The sequence below is a fragment of the Homalodisca vitripennis genome, chromosome 5, assembly GCF_021130785.1.
Source record: "Homalodisca vitripennis isolate AUS2020 chromosome 5, UT_GWSS_2.1, whole genome shotgun sequence".
Classification (NCBI taxonomy): domain Eukaryota; kingdom Metazoa; phylum Arthropoda; class Insecta; order Hemiptera; family Cicadellidae; genus Homalodisca; species Homalodisca vitripennis.
In genome coordinates, this window is record NC_060211.1 from 171,519,307 (window position 1) to 171,534,486 (window position 15,180).

The window sequence follows — 15,180 nt, forward strand, 5'->3', positions numbered from 1 at the left end:
TGTAACTACAAGACAATCAAACGGATTACAATATTTTCAGCTTTTGCTTTTTATTAAATGATAATACCTGCAGTGGCTCTTCCATGATGATATTTCACCTGGAAAACTAACATCCCATTAAACATTTAGATTCAACATTTTTGAAATTTCAAGATGTAAATAGATTGTAGATCCATCAGAGGACATTATGGAATCTTAATGCTTTACAGATAAAATAATTATTGTAATACAGTCCCATTAGTTATTTCTGGATTTTCAGGCTAAAACATAACTTAGTAGCTTGTAATTGCAATAGGAGATTTTGTATAAAATTGGTCATAAATTTTACCAGTAAAATCGGTGGCATTTAAGAAAAAACACATTTGTTTACCATAATCATTGAAATTTTTTTTAAAGTGTATTAGGGTTCAAAATGGAAAGTTTAAATACTCGTATTTTTAAGGAACGCTGTTTGTTTCCAGGCATACTTAAGTGGCATGTAAAATTGAACATAACTTTATAGGTATTTTATTTATAAATTCTAAAATGCCCTTAGAGTTTATATAGAAAACACAAGTAACACTAAAAATAAAATATTTTTTAACATACAACAACATATTGAATTGGAATTCATTTAGGATTCAGAATACAACCTTAGGGTTTTAAAGGTAAAATTTGAGAACTATACTGCCAAAATGTTTGAACTGTTGGTGGAGTTGATGAAATATTTTAGGACATATTTTCACGGGTTATCAAATCAAACTCTCTCTTGTCGATCATATACAATTTTAAATAAGCTTTCAAAGTTTTTAAAAAACTATAGTATATATGCCTTCCACACATCACAAAGTCAAAATGTGTCTATTAAAAAATATATATATTTACAACATACATATCCATATAAAGAATCAAATATAAATATTTAAAAATATTTCAATATTTATTTATATTTGAAATTTTATTTTAAATATAGCGAAAAGAATGTTTTATATAGACATCATACTATTTAATTTTTAAATGACTCACTATCATGATTCACTAAGGATGTGGTTGTTTCATTCATTATCACATGATGATAAAAGATACATTCATATCAACGGTTTATGATTACTAAAGTCACAATGTAGGTCAATTACAAACAAAAAGTGTTTTGTTGTAAAAGTATGTTTGTTTGTTTTCAGGATCAATTACAAACAAACATTTTCTATGTTTACTTGAAAGAAGTGGCGTAACTAGAACTAGGATTTGGGTGGATGAATATTATTGAAGAACATACCACACCAAGGGGTATGGAATAAATCTGAATTTGAATAAAGACCTTATTCAAATTAAAACATTTAACTGTTGTATTTCAAACAAGTTGGTTGCTGTTATATAAATAGTTTAAGTTTTTCTAGTTTGCAAAGGAGGATTCTATTCCCCCTCATCCCCACCTAGTTACTTCACTGCTTAAAAGAGTAGGCTAATTACTTGCTACCTTGTGTAAAAGCTGATACTGGCAGACATGATTTATGTTCTATAATAACAGTGCTAAACCATTAAACACTTTTCCTCGCATAGTATTGATTAGTAATGGTCCTGCAATACATCTCAATAATTATTCTGATTCAAACACATCCGACTAATGTTTAATTTAATTCATGTTGTTAGTTATATAATATTCTAAATTATTTTTCATAAACAACGCGTATTTAAGGATGTACACAATACATACGAACTTAGAATTGGTTCTAGATACTTATCAACTGTGTCTTAAAATGATACATAAAAACTCTGTACAAGCAAAAAAAAATGAATGATATACATTTTTTTAAATAAACCAGTTTCAAACTAAAAAAATGTAAGTATTACAAAGTAGAAGAAATTAGATTGTAAAATATGATTTTTATTTTGTAGAAACGTTATTTATTAAAAATCAATACAATAAACCTTTTTAAACCGTCACCAAATAAAGACAAGTATACTGTTGAAAATCTATTTCAAAGTAAGTTGTCCATTATATACAAATACTTCACTGCTTGCAGACATTAACAAACTACCAAGAAATAAATGACAGCTGTGTGGTTAAAATTCACACCATCGAAATAGCTATAGTGAGTAATGACTATACCGGGTGAGTTTTTTAAAGTGATCCAATAGCTAACTTTTTAATTACACGACTTAGCACCATACTTTAAATTTGGAACTTGGTCAATTTTAAGTTTCACTCAGGAATACACTTTCAAATTTGTTGAAGATGGCCGCCATTTTCCAATATGGTGGCCAACTTTAAAATCTTTTATGGAACACCCTATATTTTATGTTGTTTTTAGATTCTACTCTAAAAAATAAGACATTTTTGTTATTGAGAGTTTTTCAATATCTCTAATGGTTCAGGAGCTACATGGACTGGAAGTTGTTTATCATCAGTGGCATGAACTCAAAGCACGTTTAATGAAGTAATCAAGTTGGGATTTTATTTGTATTGTTAGTGTTTTGTTATGTTGTATGTGTTTTGATATAGACATATTTTAAACTGTCTTCGAAGTCTATTTTGCTTTGATATTCATTTAACTTTTCGACTAAATGTGTAGTAAAAACAGATTTGAGATATAAAAAACTATTTCAGAAGCAGCGACTTAGATAGATCGCAGTTAAACAAACACATTACCATATTGGAAAATGGCAGCCATCTTCAAAAAATTTGAAAGTATATTCCTGAGTGAAACTTAAAATCGAGCAAGTTCCAAATTTAAAGTGTGGTGCTAAGCTGTGTAATTAAAAAGTTAGCTATTAGATCACTTTAAAAAACTCACCCGGTATAATGGGAGAGAAAACCTATTCACATAAATACATAATACATAAAATTGTTCTTACAAGGAACAATTTGCAGTCTCGTGAATGTACAAGAAATTATGAATTAACTTTGAGTTACAGACTATAGTGAGATGTCTACTTTTTAAGTTATGGTTTGTATGAATCCAAAGTGTATTTTAGTTTTCTTTCCTACCTGCATAATAACTGAGCTTAAGACAATAAATTTTCAACATTATTAAAAAACAATTATATAATAAAAATTAAAAATTTGAATGGATATAAATTATATTTTGAAATAAAGCAATGTAAAATAAAGAAAGCTTGATTATAAATAAAAGACTAAATAACGGAGCTCAGGAACAAGATATTTTAAGGTTATGTTAGGCAAATTCCAAGTTTCAATAGCAGATTGTAAGACTCACCTGGTGCACATGTTCCTTCATGCCCAGCCACTGCTTGTAGCTTATGGATATCCCACTGTGACGCCATTTGTCATAGTTCGCTCGTTTCTCCGGGTCACATAAAATTTCCTTTGCTTCCTGTGATCAAATTTTACATCTATTAGCGTATCAAAAGTTTTTTCTTCCTCTCGATATTGTAGCAAAATAAAGTCAAAGTCAAAGTCAAAGTTTGTAGTAGTACTAAAGTCAAGACATACCAGAACATTATTTAAATTGTTAACCTCTTTGTGAGTCAAATTTTAATATGGAATTAATTCAATACTACCAAATTCGCGATTTTAAATACAAATGCAAGTAACAAACTAGGGTGGAAGTCTTTATACCTCCTTATGTCCCTTGGAAGTCAGCATTTCCAAGAAGCACACAGCTACCTCCTTTTCCTTCTAAGAAATGTTACATATGCATTCTTCTGGAAACTACCTGATCCAATGTATGGAACTACAGTGTCTTTTCTCATTACGGACATATTTCCCAGCTACTTTGTAAAAGAAGAACTGAAGAAAACTTAAGTAAAGACACTAAATGGGTCTACCAGAAACTGAAAGATTTCAAAATCTCCAATTTCATTCCAATCCCTTAGGGTCAAGGATAAAGGCAGATGGTGACCTATCCAATATTGGAAAGAGACTAGAAGTGCTTATGTATGCCCACTTCCTGAGAAGAGGTGCTTTTGAAGATGAGGACACATATTGAGGAAAGTTCCAAGGGCTAGGAAGCTCTCAAGGAAAATATTTTCTAAGGATGCTTAAATGGACTCTGACTTAATTATCTCAAAAGAGATAAGAAAACAGGAACCCATTAAATATTATTATCTGACATACATTTTTTTGTAGAAGCAAGTAGTATTCATTGCATGTTCAATGTGTACAGGAAATCATATAATCATTACCTTTTTGTTTGTAAGTAATAAAATATTATAATAATTGAGATTTTATGGTTGTATTAATTCTAAGAAGTGCTGATTGAGCAACCTGTAGGTTCTTGTGGTTTAGTCACATCAGATGATGTATTGTCTTTGAAACCGATGTAAGTCTCTTCCCTTGACCCTGGTTGGGAACATCAGATGATATGGGCAATTATTTCTAATCTACGCTGATTTCTACCCTGGCTGGGAAACATAATTTAGTACCAGTATGCATGTTCCAAGTGATGTACTCTTATTTACAATCTAAATCACACTCCCCTCAAAGTGTCATTGAAGTCAGATCTGTAGAACACTGACTTCTTTGATAGATGATTTGTACATTCTATGTAACAGTCTAATCAATGAAATCGTCTATTCTTGGCACATTAGTTACAGCATCTATAAAACAGAACCTTATTTGTGATGCATTAAGTATTTTTAGTGATGTGTATTAAGTATTAAGTTTCCTAGCCGTGTTCAAATAATTCCAGTTCCAGTAAACTAGCAAGGGTACTACAATGCACTCTTGAAGTGAAATATTGTCACCGGCTTCACCAATAAATCCAGTCTTTTATTACTCTATGGATAAAAGTGTCAATTGTTAAATCTCATTTGAATGTACACAGTTTGTTTACAAATTTATTTATTCTGTTAGTCTCTAGTTACCATCACGGTTACCCATAAGACCAATGTAAAAATGTTCGCTACCGCTCAGCCAAATCCCATGGAGTGACATGCATCATCGTCAAACTCAGTGTTGCTTACATAAAAATTATTAAGCTTAATGCCTAATTTAAAGGCTTATGGCTAGTTCGTTTTCAAGATATTGTGAACTGAAAGATAAACAAACAAGAAATAAAATTTTCTAGTGCCTAGAGTGATAGACTTCGCTAATGCTCAGCCAATTACATCCCAGATGAAAATCCTTGGTCCAAGTTGATCAAAATGTGATAAAATCATACCATCTGATCAACCCTGCCTGATATCAGTGAGTAGTCTTAATCAAGTAGTGATCTGACAAGTTTGTTAAAAATCTTTAAGTAGCATATGAACGTTAATCGGGTTTGTCCAATTTGTTTAATAATATTATTATAGAATTTTTCATGTCTATGTCCCATAAATCCTTCAAATTATAACCAGTCTTGATTTAAGTTGATTGAAATGTAGAAAAATACTGTATTTTTATGCTACTACACAATGATCAAGAATAAATATGTTCTAAACTTTATTGTACTGGGTATTATCATTAGCTCTTTGAAGTAAAATTCTCCACAGCCAATTTTAAAAGTTGAATAATGCCTACAATGATCTGAAACTGTAACAAATTTAAAATCATAAAGGCTTACTCCGAAGTAACTTTTATTAAAATAATTAAATGTTAAAACATTAACATATTTTATTGTACTCACAGTATTTGTCTCGAACTTATCTCTAATAACTGATTGCATCAAGTCATGTAGTAAAATAACCCCTGGAATAATCAGTTTACATGTTGTAGTAAGTCTGCCAAAAATAGAATACTGATGATGCAATTCAAACTGCCAAAAGAAATCATACAGAACTCGAACTTTTATTCGGTGGTCGCGTAAACAAAGTGAACTTCTAAAGCAGGCTGAAGCTGTGGTTTATTGAGCTAGGCCTGGAAAGTGCCTGTCAAGGTGGATAGTAGTTGAAAAGATCTTGAGAATTTGTTGATCTTGGTATTGAAGATATTGCTTAATACCAGAAAAGTAGCTTTCTTCTTAGTAGGTGTGCTTTCGCACTTTCTATGATGACTGTGTAAAGAGTAACAAAGTCCAGTCCTGTTATATTCATATTAGAGAATAGATGTCATTATGAATATAAAATATACAACAATTCTGTAAATTAGCTAATTGTATTTATATAAAAGTGAAGGAAATAATTTAAATAGTAGTTTTTCATCACTAGGAGTAAAATTGTCTGTCTTCGGAGAGCAAGAGCAAGAAATATCAGAAATATGACAAAGCACCAAAAACTTTTTGCTCCATAAGATGAACAACTTTTTACTATCATATAGGACACAAACGTTAAAGGTTACACGTTTTAATTAATTTTTATTACAATAACTCAATATAGTCATACTGTCAAGTTTATATATCAAAACATCTGTGTTTTGTACCAATTACTTTTACTGAAAAAGCAAAGAAATTTGAAGTTGGCGTATGCAAGCTGATTTTTCAGATCCCTGTTACGCAAACCATTCACTTCATGGACTAAGTTTACATATCAAAAGTAGCTTTATTTGTGCAGTGTGATAAAATGTAGTTATGTATAATATATGTGAAGTTTATTTTATTAATGAAATATACTTTGTGTTTATTTGTATTAAAAAATCATTATTTGAAATGGAACTATTTTATTAAATTGTCACACTTTTGTTATCAAGTTCTCAATTTAAATTTAGAAGTTTGGTGATTGATAATAATTCCAACATTCATCACTGCTTAGCAGACTTATATTCTCCTTCTGATCATTTTATTTCAACTTGTTTTCAGCCTAATTTTCGTAACTTTGTTTATAAATGTTATACAATATTTTAACATTTACTGTTAATTTAATTTTGGCCTACTCCAATCAGGAGGGTGTAATGAAGAAATGAGATAAAAATCATAAAAATATATTAATGACCGAAAGTCCTTAATGTTGTAATCACAAGTTCCCTATAACATTATAGATTATTTTTATTATAAATATTTGTTAGCCTTTTTTAACATCACTTTTGTATTCTGCATACTAGAGAGTAAATTCGGGTGAAATATTTATTTAATAATCTAAAACATACAAGCTTAATTAAATTGATAGTATTTAAATAGATTTGGTTTGACTTTTATTGGGCTGGATGTTTCTTTTTAATATTTTAAAATTATTATATTTTTAACTGTTTCTGCAATATTCTGGTTTGGTTTTTTTTTCTAATTAAGGTTTTAAGTTGCAAAAATAATAGTTATGATAATTTTATTGGGTTGATTTTAAATTCGGTTTTAAAGATTGAAGATGGATAACTAACACTGTACAAGTATGTGTTGTTTGAATATTATGTATAGACAGTAAGTCTAAGATTGAGCTTACCTTTAACTGTTGGAACTTTGCTTCTGCATCTTTATCACCCTCATTTTTATCAGGATGATACTGGAGTGCTAGGACCTTATATTCAGCTGTTATCTGCTCTACCTGAAATCAAAATATGAGTAATAAATAAAACTCCACTTATAAGGTTAAAATTGTAAAATTAACTGATTTGATTTAAAAGGGATCTGAAGCCCAGTATCTATTCACAATAATTTTACTCTCTATATTGTATGTGCGTTTGTTTAGTTAGTAATTTGTGAAGGAGACCAAATTTTTTCCAGACTTCCCCCTTCAGTGATAAAAAAATCAGCAATACTACGTTTTGAGATCTGCATTCTAATCTCTTCATTCATCCAGATGGTTAACTCACTTAAAAAATTAGGAGTATTTCGGTAAAAATTACCATTAATTGTTAGATTAAATTAAATTAATGAAATCACAAGTTGATTCTTTATGTAGCCTTATTGTTGATTCTTGTGTTGCGCTTTATATGCACAAGACCCAAGGAAATCAATTCAAGTTAAATCGTTTATTTGCTCGTTACAATTAACAATGCATGGAAATAGTAATTTTTTAAACTAAGATTTGGAACATTCACCCCACAACCCTACCACATTCAAACTTACAACAAATTCATACAATCAAGGCTCATTTATCCATCAAATTCCTTTTTTGAAATTTGGTTTTCGGTGACGAAATAATTGAGAAGGAAACATAATTTTTTCCAATTAAGATGATTAAAAGAGGAATTTAAAAAAAGTTGAGTCGGATGTTAGACGCAATGGATATCTCCAATAGACAAGTGCAAACAAATCAGAAGAATCGTTCGTAAGTCTGTACATGGGAATAGAGAAAATTTTCGTTTATATCAATCTGTTATGTGTTAGCATTTTCTGAAAAAAACAAAAAGAGTAGATAAGAAAGTACAAAATTAGAACCGTGTAATACACACAATACTCTTAGACAGTGTCGGAAAAACAAAACAAAAATGGCACAAAGGATGCCAAAAAAGAGTATCAAATGTAGTTGTAATATGGAATACTTAGGCGAGACAAAGACTATTAAACTTAAAGATAAAAGCACTCTATAAAATAAAAGAAAGGGTTTAACAGTAAATTTAAAAATCATTGTTGGGTTTAAGATCATGACATGAATTTCAATGGGATAATAATACATGAGATTCCCATTTTTCTTCATGGAGGGTTTTCTTCAATCCAGGTTTCTTATGTGACGACCTCCAGCATATAGTGGGGTCTTCACGCCACACTTAGATTTATAGTGATGACAACAAATTCAATTGAAATCAGGCCACTTTAGCTGCCAATACCGAAGAACGAAATTAAAGAGTCAAACAGAATGCACAAATATATCAACGCGTTGTCTCAATATAGTTTTAAGAAGTCCATCTACAACCATAAGAAGAGGCCCACACCGCTTCCCTGATTTTACGCCATCTTGCTTCTGCCGTGATGATCGCCATTATGGCCCACTATTGGTAACTGGCCAGTTGTGAGCGGTTGGTTCCTGCTATCAGGCTAGTAGTGGTCTGTACTTTTAGTTCAGATTTAGTGTTATTTTTGTTACGTACATGTCTAAGAGTTTTGTGCATCATTTGAAACACAGCACGTTTATTGTGACTGATTTGTGCGTGGCAACGCTTAGATATGATTTTTCATTTTAACCTTTATTGTAGTTGTGAATAAAGACTCTCTCTCTCTCTCCCCCCCCCCCTCCACCCTAACCCCTTTATTGTAGTTGTGAATAAAGACCTCTCTCCCCCCCTCTCTCTCCCCCTCCCCCCCCCTCTCTCTCCCTCCCCCTCTCTCTCTCAAGTATTCACCTGAGGAAGATATCAGATGAATGATCTCAAAAATACAGTTACTGATTTTTGGTATCACTGAACGGTGACAAAAATCCTGTCACCTCCACAAACCGTAAGTAAAGAATAAAGCTTTGTGTCATTACACAGCTAATGGGAATGCAGTGTGGTCTGTGTTGTAGCTTCAGTTTGAGTGTGTGGAAATACTCCTGTGCGAACACACGTGAGTAGGTAGACACATCGCAATTTTGTGGGCTCTCGTATTCTAACGGGTTGTCGAATGTGTTATTGAATTGTGTGCATTCATCTTCTGTCTCAGCGTTATTGATAGCCTGGCACGGTGCAAAACTATGTGCACTCAGCCGTCTAAATAACGCGACCATTTCCAAAGTACGATTAATAATGTTTATACACACTGTCCCCTGCAACCACGGCACGTTTACCAACAGATCGGAACTTGTCTACCACGCGCAGTGTTTATCAGTAAGTGGGCAGAGGCTAGTCTTATCTTATCTCTCGTCCCCCTCCCCTTAAACACAGCTTTGATTATTGGTCAATTTGATTAACACTGTGCAGATTATCCAGCATTAGTATATACACTATACAGTGTATTCATGTCTTATTCATAAAGTATGTGTTTTTATTTTTGGACGAAAGATGAGTGATCTAACCCATTAACAAATCACAAGCTTATGTGCATTGACCCCTCTCTGAACTGCTTTCCTTGTGAAGTAATAAGAGGGTGGCTACTACGTCCTCAAAGGGTCTCTACTGAGATTTTTCCCATAGTGCTGGGCAACATCCTTCTTCTGCTTTCGTGGTTTTCTGCAGCTCTCTTACCACCTCAGAAGCTATCTCGAGCAATTAACAGGACTTGATGCAAATGGACAAGGTTGACATGGTTCTTGGAAGCTGTTATGACACCAGAATACCAAGAAAATTGTCACAAAAGTGGGGATTTAGTCATCATACCTTAGTGGCAGATTTCACACGGTCCAAATGCAACAAAATATGTGAATATTGAGTTGAGTTTTTATTTCATCTTCCGCTCAGTGCATTGTCTGAAATCTGACACTGATACAGATTGATTCCTGGAATCTGCAGTCAACGTCTGTCCGAAGCAAGAACGTCAAGGTGGGCAAGACAACTGATATTTTCCCAAAGCGGACAGAAAGTAAGACCCCATTTTGTTCCTTAAGAAGTTCTTGACCCGTATCTAAGTTGAGAACGATCTTTCAGCTGTAATATTGAATTATTTAAATAATAATAATAGTTTACTAAAAAGTAATTAAAACTTATTTAAGTAATTGAAAATTGGGGGAGGTTTGGACCCTTTGCACCCCTCCCTCTACGTCCTTGGTCCGAAGGATCCATAAAAAGTCGGCAACGAAGGCGTACCATATGAAGTCTGCGTCGTTTCGACTTAAGGCTACAATCACACCTAGGCTACAAAGGCTCAGTCTGATTACCTATCAGCTATCTAGTGTAGTCTAGATGAAGAGGTATTCTCATTTTTTCAACACATGCACAAATGAGATTTCAGACACTGCACTAAGCGAAAGGTGAAATGGAGCTTAGCTCAGTACTCACATTTCATCAACCCTACCAACCATAGCTACGTTATGTGTACGACAAAATATATCTAAAAGAGATCGAATCGAATGAAGCATGGTGTCCCCCATGGATCTATACTCGGTGCGATTCTATTTTTGGTATATGTCCAACAGTTGAACAAAATATTCAATATTGGATTCCTTGTTGAATAACTCTCTACGTAAGAGAATAATCTCAATTGACTTCTTAGAAACATCTCTAAACACACAATACTCGCGTTTGATTAATCAAACATGTTGAGGAAAATGTTAGTTTCAATTTTACCTGTCTATAGAAAGTTATGTTTAAGGTATTTAACAAAAACATATTAAAACACTAAAAAATAATCCAGCGTCACCTTACTTTTGGTCTTTATGTTGAGTTTTAGATGGCTTTTCATACTTAATTTTGGCTTCTGAAATAAGATATCTTTATATTTTTAAATATCCGGATGCCGAGATCTCCTGAATTACCATGAGGTTGTATTGTATGTAAATTCCCACCTTCACGCCTACCCTTCTTTCTTCAACATATCCGGAACCTACAAAGGACGCCACATAAACCTGACTTGTTAAAGGCTAAAGGAACTCTCACTAAGGTTGGACCGAAAGCTCGTATTTTAGAGAGTATATTTTAATCTCAAGAGCGTAAATGCAATTGTAGTTCATTCAGTTTTTTATGAGCGTTCATTGATTTCTTTTTACTAACTGACAAATGGAGCGGATATTTAAGACCACAGAGCGCAGCCGTTTTTTATAGGCCTCTATGATGTGGCTGTCTATCCATTGCATTTAACACAGTAGTTTTGAAATGTTGTGAAGTTTAGTAGTTATATAAGCTGCTAAGAATTACAACCTTATGTGCATCAATTATTCCAGAATTTGACTAACTTTTCCAATTTGGGGCGGAAATGCGAAAATCCACTTAGATCCTCCACTACGTGAAAGTGATCTTTTGTTCAATTCTTCAGAATGAACGGGTTAACTGATTTGAACCCGGGTTTCGATTTTTACCGCACGGACTCGCTAGATTTACGCCGTAATTTGAGATTTTGCCTTTTGGGGGCTTAATATTCCGACATTTTTAATTATCATACATTAATGCTGAAGTAAATGAACATTTGGACGATGCATTTCTTATCTCCTTTCAAAGTACCTCCGTCACACAATTTTTAATAATTGTCCTATATTTTCCGCAAGGCCGTTTGATATAAATTAGACAGTTTTGGATAATTTACTACTCATATGGTTATAAAAATAATATTGAATAAAAATCAAATTTCTGGTAATACTACCCTCCAGACTGCAAGTATCTATTCCAGGATAAAAAGTATAGATACTCGAGTTTGAAAGTCAATCACAAATTAACTAGTAGAGCTAAAATTACAGGAGGTACATTAAAATTTATTGTTTAACCAAATGTCTTTCCAAACCAGATACAAAGAAAAAGGTATCGTTTATGTTGCTTTTCAACCAGAAAACGACAAAAAAAGGGACCGGTTATGGTGCTTTTCAACCACCAAACAAACAAAAAAGGTACCGCTATGTTGCTTTCTAAACCAGAAAACAACGAAAAGGAACCGGTTATGTTTCTTATCATCCAGAAAACAACGAATAAGGTATCGGCTATGTTGCTTTCCAAACTAGAAAACAACGAAAAAGTTACCGGTTATGGTACTTTTCAAACCAGAAAACAACGAAAAATGAACCGATCATGGTGCTTTTCATCCAGAAAACAAAGAAAAAAGTTACCGGTCATGTTGTTTTGCAACGCAGAAAACAAAGAAAAAGGAACCAGTTATGGTGCGTTTCAAACCAGAAAACAACGAAAAAGGTACCGGTTATGGTGCTTTTCAACCAGAAAACAACGAAAAAGGTACCGGTTATGGTGCTTTTCAAACCAGAAAACAACGTATAAAGGTATCGGTTATGGTGCTTTTCAACCAGAAAACAACGTAAAATGACCGGTTAAGTAGTTTTTCAACTTAACTACAAATGTTAGAATTAACATTTAATGTTAGAGTTAACATTTCCGAGTTAACACCCTTAACTCGGAAATTTTTAATCCGATTAAAACCAAGTTTTATTAGTTACAAGTATTAGTTTATAAGTATGAAATCGTAGAGTTAAGAATCATATAGAAATGTTATATTATACAATCAGCTTACCTTTTATTACTGACCGGACGGTTCAAAAGACTCGGCATTGGTCTCGTTATGGATTTTTGAAAGTCAATATGTTATAATTTTTAGCCGTGTTATTTTCCGCGCAGGCACGGCGTCTGGCAACCCCCCAGACTGTATGTTTTATACTACTTACTATTATGTAATTTTTAGATGAGCAAAGAACCTAAATTTGAGAAAGTATTTGCTCCTATCTTCCATAGGCCCATAGGACTTTTTTTATTTAAAAAACCTATTCGGTTAAAAAGATTTAATAAAACAAAACTTATGCAATAGGTTCTACTTTATCTTCATCATTAACCACGTTTCCACAATTTTGCTTCAACACACCTTGAGAACCAAATCTGAGATTTTGCAGCAAATATTATACACGAGATATATATATTTAATCGCTTACAACAAAGTTTACATACAAAACTTATTGTAGCCTACAAAGTATTTAAATCCCACCTATTTAATAGACAATGACCGAGATATAAGTAAGATTTGAAACTTTATACGCAAAGCTAAAAACCCTTAACACATTATCTCGCCCACTGTTTCAGGGTATCAGGGCGGACTGTATTGCGAAAAAATCATTAGTTTTATGCCTCTTCGAGAGACTATTATGTAGTAGGTACACGGTGACCTTGTCTGCTACCGTTTGAAGGAAGTTTTACTCCAGAGAATATTATATATTTGAGACCGAACATAGAAAAGACACGCTATAGGTGACCTACTTTCTAGGCACTCGTCTAGCAGAGTCATCTAAATCATCCAAGCACAATCACGCAAGGATCGGCTACACTACCTTTAGTAAAGTAAAAAGAAAATACTTAGTACTTTGAAACTTTATATATTTGTCGAACACGATAGCTACAATTTGAGTTTTAAGTACCGGGTGTTCCACGAAGAGGTTTAAACGTTTGATTTTTTTATTACTTGCCCATTTATGCACCGAACATTTTCAAACTCTACACAATTCATTAAATAGGTTTTAAAAATATTATGTGAAAACTTCAGCTCTCTAGCGATTGTTGGAACAAAATGGTGACATTTTGAAAAACTATACTTTAAAAACAGTATTATTGGGTTTGTAAAATTATTTATTATCATATTCTAGAGAAAAAAAGCATTTCAATAAGAAAAGTAGAACATAGCCTATTAAAAAACCTACAATTTCAGTCCACAATTATTCGAACTGTAATCCATCCACAGCGACACACTGATAAAAGCGCTTAACAAATGAATCGTAAGCTCTTACAAAGGAATTCTGCGGTATCCGGAGAAGTTCCTCTTCAATTGATTGTTTTAATTCCTCATCATTATTGAAGCTACGAGTATGAACTTGTTCCTTTAAGTAACCCCGTAGAAAGAAATCACACACAGTTAAATCTAGGGATCGGGGTGGCCAATCTAAAAAATCACTTCCACGACCAATCCAACGCCCATTAAGTTGTCATTTAGTAATCGCTTGACAGGATTTGGGAAATGAGGAAGAGCACCATCTTGTTGGAAGATTGCTTGATCCATTTCTGGAACCATAAAATGAGGCAAGATTTTTTTTCATTTAAAACCTGTTCGTTCATACCTATTCCCAGTCATTGTACTGTCCGAAATGTCGTAAGATAGCACCCCATTAAAACTGACATTTTCAATTAATCACCATTTTGTTTCTACAATTGTTAGGGAGCTTTAATTTTTGCAGAATATTTTTAAAACCTACTTTAGTAATTGTGTAGAGTTCCAAAATTTTCGGTACATAAATGGGCAAGTAATATAAAATGAAACGTTTAAACCTCTTCGTGGAACACACTGTATATTAAAAGTGTTTGATCATTCTTTTTCAGTTCTGTACCTTTAAGGCAGGTTGGGCACTATGTTTTGCGCACTTGTCCGTTTTTATAATTTATTTCTTTGTGCAACACAGAGACCACATTTATCGTATTTGAAGAAGCGGAATAACTACAAGTAACCATAACAGTTTAATATTCTACGCCCATTGTTCAGTAATGAACGAAACGACTAAACAAAAGGAGAAACTAAAACTGTGATAAAACTCTTTGTTACACGAGCTTCAAACGGCTTATTGTTTGTATTTTATGTAGGCCTTCAAGGTCATATTATAGTTACAGTTTTTTGTGCATTGTAGCAAGAGAGTTAATTTACCTATTAGTTATGAAATCAGTGTTTACATAACGTAGCTCTGGTGGAGAGGATTGTTAACTACAAGTGTTAAGTTCAGCTCCATTTCACATTCCGCTCAATGCAACGTCTGAAATGTGACGCTGTCTCATACTTGACTCCTGGAATTTGGAGTCAACGTCCGTCTGAAGAGATCCAAAAATGTTGACGGTGAAGAAGCTCAAAACGAACT

The 15,180-nt window shown here is 33.0% G+C and overlaps 1 protein-coding gene across 1 annotated transcript in view; it reads right to left on the reverse strand.

Moving 5' to 3' along the window:
* Positions 1-15,180, reverse strand: part of LOC124363166 (J domain-containing protein) — a 30,914-nt gene that overhangs the window by 7,340 nt on the left and 8,394 nt on the right. Inside the window, exons 2-3 of the mRNA XM_046818310.1 lie at positions 7,231-7,332; positions 3,198-3,314 (exon numbers count right to left, since the gene is read on the reverse strand). Coding sequence (XP_046674266.1) covers positions 3,198-3,314; positions 7,231-7,332 — 219 coding nt within the window. The remainder of the gene's footprint in view (positions 1-3,197; positions 3,315-7,230; positions 7,333-15,180) is intronic.